The 9,115-nt window shown below is 42.9% G+C and overlaps 1 protein-coding gene across 1 annotated transcript; it reads right to left on the bottom strand.

Annotated features, from left to right (window-relative positions):
• Positions 1-4,422: 4,422 nt before the first annotated feature.
• Positions 4,423-9,109, bottom strand: LOC127159489 (uncharacterized). The gene is made up of 6 exons (XM_051102297.1): positions 9,054-9,109; positions 7,822-8,130; positions 7,280-7,546; positions 6,998-7,090; positions 5,033-5,073; positions 4,423-4,811 (listed from the first exon to the last, which is right to left on the bottom strand). Exons 2-6 carry the CDS (start codon positions 8,081-8,083, stop codon positions 4,806-4,808), a joined length of 669 nt encoding a protein of 222 aa, XP_050958254.1. The 5' UTR covers positions 8,084-8,130; positions 9,054-9,109; the 3' UTR covers positions 4,423-4,805.
• Positions 9,110-9,115: the final 6 nt, after the last annotated feature.

Raw genomic sequence — 9,115 nt, 5'->3', positions numbered from 1 at the left:
CAGTTAGGGTGTTACCTTTTTGGTTAAGGGTGTTGTAATGCCACGCCAGCAGAGGGAGCCCTCACCCTAGGACTGCCTGCATGCTCCCTCTGCTGCTTCTACTGTTACTTCCTGTTTGGCAGTATATAAGGACTCACCATGTGCTTGCACCTGGCGAAGTATTGCCAGTTTATCTGTTTTACCGAGCGTTGTGTTTACTCTGTTGGATGACCTGTTGCTGTTTTGCCTGTCTCTGGATTTACGAGTTTTCGGATTACCCTTGTTTGGATTTGGTTGCTTGTTTGGACTGTTATCACGTTTGGACCTCACGCCTGCCTCTCGACCACGATCACCGGTTAGCCCTCTCTGTTTGTTTGTCTCTCCGGACTATTATCACGGCTCTGAACCCAAGCCTGTGTCACGTTGTCGATTACTGGATTACCCCTTTACTCAGTTTGCCTTTCTGGACTGATTACACGCCATGCCTGCCAAGCCAAAGCCTGTTCAAGCCACATCCACCAAGCCAAAGCCTGTTCACGTCATGCCTGCCAAGCCAAAGCCTGTTCAAGCCACATCCACCAAGCCAAAGCCTGTTCACGTCATGCCTGCCAAGCCAAAGCCTGTTCAAGCCACATCCACCAAGCCAAAGCCTGCAGCCAAAGCCTGTTCACGGCACGCCTGTTCAAGCCACATCCACCCAGCCAAAGCCTGTTCACGGCACGCCTGCCGCTCCAGGGCCTGCTCACGCCACGCCTGCCGCTCCAGGGCCTGCTCACGCCACGCCTGCCGCTCCAGGGCCTGCTCACGCCAGAGCCACTCCACAAAATAATCGCTGTCTCCAAGCCACGCCACCTGATGGCTCACGTACTGGACTCACCCCTCATGGCCGTAAGGGCAGCTAAAATGGCAGCTACCCTTGATTCCAGTCAAGTTGCCGCTGTGTCAAGTCGCAGCTGCGTTTCCTGAGTCAAGTAAAGTCACAGCTGCCACCCCCGAGCCAGGCAAGATTACAGCTACTGTTCTGGTGTCAAGTCAAGCTGGAACTGTGTTTTCTGCAGAGCCAAGTCAAGCTGCAGAACCTAGACAAGCTGCAGAGCCAAGTCAAGCTGCAGGTGCATCTTCAGAGTCAGGTCAAGTTGCAGCTGTGTCTTCTGTGTCAAGTCAAGCTACAGCTGCTGCTCCAAAGTCCAAGGCTTCCAAGTCAAGTCCAGTTCCAGAGTCAAGTAAAGTCACAGCTGCCACCCCCGAGCCCAGCAAAGTTGCAGCTGTGTCTCCTGTGTCAAATCAAGCTACAGCAGCTGCTCCAAAGTCCAAGGCTTCCAAGTCAAGTCCAGTTCCAGGGTCAAGTCCAGTTCCAGGGTCAAGTCCAGTTCCAGGGTCAAGTCCAGTTCCAGAGTCGAGTCGAGCCGAGCCAAGCAACAGAGTCGAGTCGAGCCGAGCCAAGCAACAGAGTCGAGTCGAGCCGAGCCAAGCAACAGAGTCGAGTCGAGCCAAGTCACAGCTGTTCCCCACGAGTCAAGTCACGTTACAGCTGTCGTTCCTGAGCCAAGCCATGTCGTTCCTGAGTCAAGCCAAGTTGCAGCAGATCTTCACGAGTCAAGTCAAATTGCTGCTGTCTTCCCTGAGCCAAGTCAAGTTGCGGCTGTCGTCCATGAGCCAAGCCAAGCTGCGGTTGTTCTTCATGAGCCAGGTCAAGTTGCGGCTGTCGTCCATGAGCCAAGCCAAGCTGCGGTTGTTCTTCATGAGCCAGGTCAAGTTGCGGCTGTCGTCCAGGAGCCAAACCAAGCCGCAGTTGATCTTCATGAAGCAAGTCCGGCCACGGCGGGCCTCCCCGAGTCAAGTCCGGCCACGGCGGGCCTCCCCGAGTCAAGGCAGGAAACTGTTGTCCTACCAAAACCTCACCAGGTCCCCTCTAACCTTCTCAAACCACCTCCCATATCAGCTGACCTCGCAGAGCCCACGCTCCCAAGCCACGCAGAGCCCACGCTCCCAAGCCACGCAGAGCCCACGCTCCCAAGCCACAAACCCATAACATCAGCACCCTCAAGGTCAACAGACACCCCATTATCTACTGTGCTGCCTGTAATGGCCGTAGCCATCTTCAGTGTGTGGGCTGCACACTGTGCTCCCGAGGCCTCGCCTGTCCACGAGTCTGCTCCCGAGGCCTCGCCTGTCCACGAGTCTGCTCCCGAGGCCTCGCCTGTCCACGAGTCTGCTCCCGAGTCTGCTCCCGAGGCCTCGCCTGTCCACGAGTCTGCTCCCGAGTCTGCTCCCGAGGCCTCGCCTGTCCACGAGTCTGCTCCCGAGGCCTCGCCTGTCCACGAGTCTGCTCCCGAGGCCTCGCCTGTCCACGAGTCTGCTCCAGAGGCCTCGCCTGTCCACAAGTCTACGCCAAAGGCCTCTTCTGTCAAAGAGTCTGCGCCAATGCCCCCAGAAGCAGCAGCTCTGGCTGCAGAACCTCCTAAAGGGGCGGCGTTTCCCCAAGGACTCTCTGCCTGTCCTGTCACGACCATGAAGGCCATTCATGACTTCCCTGCCTCACCTACCCAAGCATCTGCGCCCATTCCCCCAGAGGTGTCAGCGCATGCTGTAGATCCTCCTATGGGGGCGGCGTCCCAGGATGAACCCTCTGCCCACCGGGTCGCAATCAAGAAGACCCATATGAAACTCTCTGCCTGTCATGCCACGGCCAAGAAAATCATGCATGAACACACCGCTCTGCTATGCATGTCATTAGTCCCACTGTGGATATCTCTGCTCCTGTTTGCTCTGCCTGCTCTGCCTGCCCTGCAATGGCTCCCTGTTATGCCTGTTCTGCCTGCCTCGCCATGGCTTCCTGTTCTGCTTGCTCTGCCTGCTGCGCCACGGCTTCCTGTTCTGCCTGCTCTGCCTGCCCCACCATGGTGCCCTACTCTGCCATTGCTCCACGGCCCAGGCCCTCCAGTACTTCATGGTCTGCTACTGCTCCACGGCCCAGGTCCTCCAAGGTTCCACTGTCTACCACAGCTCCACGGCCCAGGCCCTCCAGTACTTCATGGTCTGCTACTGCTCCACGGCCCAGGTCCTCCAAGGTTCCACTGTCTACCACAGCTCCACAGCCCAGGCCCTCCAGTACTTCACGGTCTGCTACTGCTCCACGGCCCAGGTCCTCCAAGGTTCCACTGTCTGCCACAGCTCCACGGTCCAGGTCCTCCAGTGCTTCACTGTCTGTCCCTGCTCCACGATCCAGGCCCTCCTGCTCTACATGGACCTGGCCCTCCGTCCCACCCCCTGTTTTGCCTCTGTTCCCCCACCCACCTGGACTGTTGTTTTGAGCGCCAGGAGTCGCTCCTGGGGGGGGGGATTCTGTAACGCCAAGCCAGCAGAGGGAGCCCTCACCCCAGGACTGCCTGTATGCTCCCTCTGCTGCTTCTACTGCTACTTCCTGTTTGGCAGTATTTAAGGACTCACCATGTGCTCACTCACTCACGAAGTATTGCCAGTTAACCTGCCTTACTGAGAGTGTATATTACTCTGTTGGATTACCTGTTGCTGTTTTGCTTTGTCTCTGGATTACTGAGTTTACGGATCACCCTTGTTTGGATTGTTTGCCTGTGTGGACTGTTTTCAAGGTTTGACCCCAATCTGCCTTTTGACTATCGCTCTCTGGATTACCCCCATTGTTACGTTTGCTATACTGGACTGTTCTCTTGTTATCTGACCCACTGCCTGCTTAAACTCACTGCTGCTTGGATTACGATTGTGTATTGTATGCTATCGGACTGCCTTCCAGTTATTGACCCTCTGCCTGTTTATTTGTACGCTGCGTCTGTTAATAAACTTCCGCATATGGTTTCAACTTCCGCCTCAGCGTCCACGTTACAACTAGACTACAGTAGTGTTATATTTACAGTATAAAGCTGCTTTAGAGTCGCCAAGAATGGACACCTCATCTTCGACAAAACAATAACAACATACCTGAAACAGCTTCGGTGGTGATGGATACAGCAATGGTGACAAACATCAAACATCGGAGTGGCATTTTTGTTATACAAAATACACTTTTAGTCACTTTTTTCTTTATTTTGCTCAAAGACGTCTAATCGCAGTCCACAGTATGTGGGTAGTGATGAAAACAGAAACTGAAAGGAAAATATGTGGTTGGAATTTTACCAAAAGTACACTGAATAAAAAAGGTATTAATAAACTGCATTAGCACATTACAAACTACCTGGGTGCTGGATCATCAGCTTTTTTGGCATTAATCTTCAATATTGTGCTCCCAAAAACAGTAGCAGATTTAGTTTAACATCTTTTCTAACATTTATTTAAACAGTAAACCTATTACACAATACAAACAAATCTGTTATGTAGAACAGAAATGTAAAATTGATCAAATGCCTTGGTTTAATCTAAATTAAACAGAAAAAAGCATTTTTGCAAAACCTATTTTATGTGTATGTGTTTTATGCTTTTCTTTTAGTAGGTATTTATTTATACACAGTCACCCAAGCCTGCAAAACTCTCTGCGTGGTGCCAGTAAGAGATTCTCATTGTCCCTCCTAGAAAATGAAGTATATGCATATGTAACAGTAGATTCATGTATTCAGTAACACCATCAACAAGGTCCAGCAGACAGAGAGGTCCAAATGCAACAGTCAAAGTTCAAAAACAGTCGAAGTTTTAAGGCACAGATGGTTAAAAGTTCCAGTTGCTTTAGTAAAGCTGGGATTTAGAGTCAATGACCAGGCAAAGAGGCTTGGCTTTGCATCTGTTGGGGCACGAGGGTCCATGATGTGGCAGGCAGCATCATCACTCTTATCAGTTTCATGTCTGCTTTACGTATGTCATTTCTGTGGGAAAAACAGTAAAAATGCTCATTTTTAAATGTGCATTGTAAAAAAACATATACAGCAATTACGGTCCTTGATGCTGATTGGTCAGTCCGGTGTTCCTCTAAACTGATGTTTATCAGCTGTTAATATCATTGCACATTGCATCAGCCAAGATTGATTCAATTTTTCTGTGATACTTCAGTAGTGATTTTCCACAAGTAAGAAGAAAATAAACTTACCCTGTAATTCTTTGGTCTCCCACGGCGAGCAGCACAATAACCTTAAAGAACAAGAAAGACACACTCAACCTTACCAAAAAGAAGTATACTTCAAGTTTATTTCATTAAGTATACTTAAATAAAATTCAATTAAATTAAGTATACTTTGTTGTATGTATACAAATATCAGTGTACTAGCAGTATACTTGTAAGTGTACTATTTCAGTCCTAAGGACTAAATTGGCCCACTGGATTCCCTTAGGAAAAGGAAGTTCATTCAAGTGTGCTATTAGTATACTTCCTTTAAACTAAAAAACAGAAAAGTATACTTTTAGTCTACTTTTCAAGTACTTCTCAGAGATGACATCATCTGTCCCTCCCAACCTTTTTTTTTTCCAGAAAGCTGGTTTTGGTCCATTTTTCTAATTTTTCTTTTTTCTAAGTATTTTTGTAGGTTTTTTATATATAGTTTATATTTTTATTTTATTTGTCTTATATTCTGATTTTTTAGGGGAAAAGGGGGAAATTTCAGTACATTTTTTCCCCCAAAAAAGCAAAGAAAGGCCTAATTTTAGTCCATTTATACTGTGTTCATGAAAATCCATCAGGAACTGGGTCACTGAGTCTCTCAGATGCCATCTCGTGGATGAACATGACATTACATTGCATTTTTTGCTTACCGCCACTAGAGGGGCCTATAGAATCCTATGGGTTTTTTTAAATCTGTAAAACAAGTGAAACCTTCAAACCTACAGAATTTCAAGGCTTCATTTAGCTTTCAGACACATCTCAAGGCTTTCAGATATAAATGAAACCTTTAAAAAAAACGTTTTTTGCACAAATAAAAAAAAAAATAATTTAATCCAAACACATGCATATGCATACAGTTTCATAAATACGTAATAAATATAAAAGATGATTTTAAAAATCTAAATATGATATAAATGCACTGTTCTCCACCCCATCACTCAAATTTACCTGTGTTAAGTCCAAAAAAAAGCCAATATGACATTTTCCAGTAGAAATATCTTAAATGTTATAATGCACTTCTATACTTAAATGTCATTTTAAGTATATTTCTGAGAAGTATACAAAACATTTCTGAAAAGTACATAAAAAGTATACTGAAAGTGTACTTTCCTATTTTTTTAGTTTAAAAGAAGTATACTAATAGCATACTTGAATAAACTTCTTTTTCGTAAGGGTTACTACATAAAGTATACTTAAAAATATACTTGAACTTAAGTATACTTAATAAAATAAACTTGAAGTATAGTATTGTTTGGTTCTCGGAGAACAATATAGCTCAAATATATTTAGACTTTTTCTAAGTATAAGTTAAGTATACTTAAAAGTCATTTTAAGTATATTTCTGATATGTACATAAAAGCACATTTCTGAGAAGTACATAAAAAGTAGACTAAAAGTATACTTTCCTATTTTAGTTTAAAAGAAGTATACTAATAGCACACTTGTATAAACTAAGTAAACATAATCCACCCACCCAGTTTACTTCGCACATGTTTTCTGCTGATGCCAAGCAGGTTGCATGATACCAAATCAACTAATATAGCCTAATAACAATTTAGGCATTGTTTTAGCAACCTCAAAATGAAATTTAAAGCCTAAATTGAACAGACCTCCTTGCTACGTTTCTGGACATTGCTGTCTATGGGAAGGTCGCGCTTGGAACGACATGGGGGTAAGTGATTAATGACAACATTTTCAATCTGGGGTGGTGTAACCCTTTAAAGTCTCGCTGTATTCTCGTAATGGAGTCAATTTACCTATAGCCCGCCCTTTATTTTTTATTTTTATTTTTTTTCTTGCTGGATATCTGATTTAACACTGAAATGTGACATTATGATAGTAAAATATGGCAAATGGCAATTCACCTCAAGCTTTGGACAGTGGTTAAAATAGAATAAAACACAGATAAATTAAACACATTTCAAAGGTTTGAAAAGATTTAGATGAGAGTCTTACCATTCATTTGACGTATAATCAGGATGACAGTCACCACACCGATCAAAATGATAAAAGAAACGACGACTGCAATGATTAATTCTGTGTTTGAATCTGAAGATAAGACAAAAGGGCTATTAAAAGTGACTGACGTGATGGCCACTGTTTGGTAACCCATACTCAGAATTGGTGCTTTGCATTTAACCCATCCACGTGCACACAAACAGCACTAAGCATTGACCACACACCCAGCTATTTCCAATGCAAGAAATAAATGCTATGCAGTTCCCGCTGCGGTCTTACCATGAAACAGATCTCTCACATAGACTGGGTCACTGGTCTCCTCACTCACTTCATTCTTCAGTGTGCAGGAGTAGTGGTCTTCTAGGTTAGTGCTCTCAGTCACCGTTATTTTCCTCTCATTAGGATACAGTTCCTTAACATTTTCTCCATCGCAGTATTTCCAAATAATTGTACTTTGAGAAGAAAATTCACCCACACAGCTCAAGGAACATTCACGAACATCTCCCAATGAGCACTCTTCCGTAATATGAGGTTTACTGACAGGCTCTATTAATTAGGATCAATAAATATTTTTAGAAAATATTCAATTCAATATTAATTAATAATATATTATAAATAGTTAGACATTTTATTTTGTCTATTATTGTTGTCTATAATTATTTTCATTTCTAAAACTAATAAATATATTGTTAAAGAAAAAGAACAAACAAATCAATGTTATCACATGTGTAAAAATGAAATTAAATAATGCCACAATCATTTGTGACACAGATGTGCATACTGCAATCAGATGTATCTGAAACTACAGTACATTAACTCACCCATAACAGTCAGGGTGAATTTTTTTCTTTGCTCTTTGCTGTTGATGTCGACAGTATAAGTTCCGCTGTGTTTGAGCTGCAGATTTTTTAAGTTAAGATTTCCAGTGCTTTTGTCTAGAGTTGCGTGGGATCTGAATTTGGCGTTGGGAATGTCAGTGCTGTCCTCCTCCCTGTCCCATTCAATGACTTTCACAACAACTCCAGCATTGTCTCTGTGTTTCCATATAATGCTGGTGGTACTAGGAGCAACAGATCCAGTCATTATAGCGAAAGTAGCTTCGCTATTCACCGCTTTTGTCACATGATTTCCTGTAAATAAGACAATCAAGGAGTGATTCGACATTATAGAAATTATAATGGCAGCAGAAAACTTATTTCATAGCAGCCTACCGTAAATTATTAGCCTAGGCTACATTATTTCCAAAACAACGTAAAAGTACTTGGAATCTGAGTTCAACGTATATTCATCAATTTAATTTTATATTTTATACTTTTGTACATTGAATTTATGATATAATATGTTCAATTACATTTAAAGTGGTTCAAACTGTGCATAGGTCTGCTGGTTGTAATTTCAAACCACTTTGGTTTTACTCAAAACTCTTAAAGCAATAAATTACATGTGAAATTACAATTTAGTGGTTTGAGTTTATTTTACAATACTAAAAAGAACAAAATAACAAAAGAACCAATGCATCATGGTGGTGCCATGATGCACTTGGAGTGTTATGTAAATACCAAATATGTGACCCTGGATCACAAAACCAGTCTTAAGTAGCACAGGTGTATTTGTAGCAATACCCAAAAATACATTGTAGGGGTCAAAATTATCAATTTTTCTTTTATGCCAAAAATCACTAGGATATTAAGTACAGGTCATTTTCTGTTAAGATATGTTGTACATTTCCTACCATAAATATATCAAAACGTCATTTTTGATTAGCAATATGCATTGCTAAAAACTTCATCTGGACAATTTAAAGGCGCCCTCAGATTCCAGATTTCCAAATACTCGTATCTCGACCAAATATTGTAACAAACCATACATCAATGGAAAGCTTATTTATTCAGCTTACAGGTTATACATAAATCTCAATTTTAAAAAATTGACCCTTGTGACTGGTTTTGGGTCACATATTAATTCAGCAAGAACTATTTATCAAAGTAAGATTATGATATAAGCATTACAAAGCTACGCATATGCATTTATACAAACAGCTTAATTTACCTACCTGAAACAGATTCACAGATTATCAAGATCCATATAAAATGACAACGTCTGAAGAACATCATC

The sequence above is a fragment of the Labeo rohita genome, unplaced genomic scaffold (assembly GCF_022985175.1).
Source record: "Labeo rohita strain BAU-BD-2019 unplaced genomic scaffold, IGBB_LRoh.1.0 scaffold_2207, whole genome shotgun sequence".
Taxonomy (NCBI): Eukaryota; Metazoa; Chordata; class Actinopteri; order Cypriniformes; family Cyprinidae; genus Labeo; species Labeo rohita.
This window is presented reverse-complemented; position numbering and strand designations above follow the sequence as displayed.

Bases quoted from the DNA above. Each gene is read 5' to 3' on its own strand.
- LOC127159489 (XM_051102297.1), bottom strand. From the start codon at position 8,083: ATGACTGGATCTGTTGCTCCTAGTACCACCAGCATTATATGGAAACAC. The intron at 7,547-7,821 runs GTGAGTTAATGT...CCTAATTAATAG, and splicing joins ATTCACCCTGACTGTTATGG to AGCCTGTCAGTAAACCTCAT. The intron at 5,074-6,997 runs GTAAGACTCTCA...TTGTTCTTTAAG, and splicing joins GATTATACGTCAAATGAATG to GTTATTGTGCTGCTCGCCGT.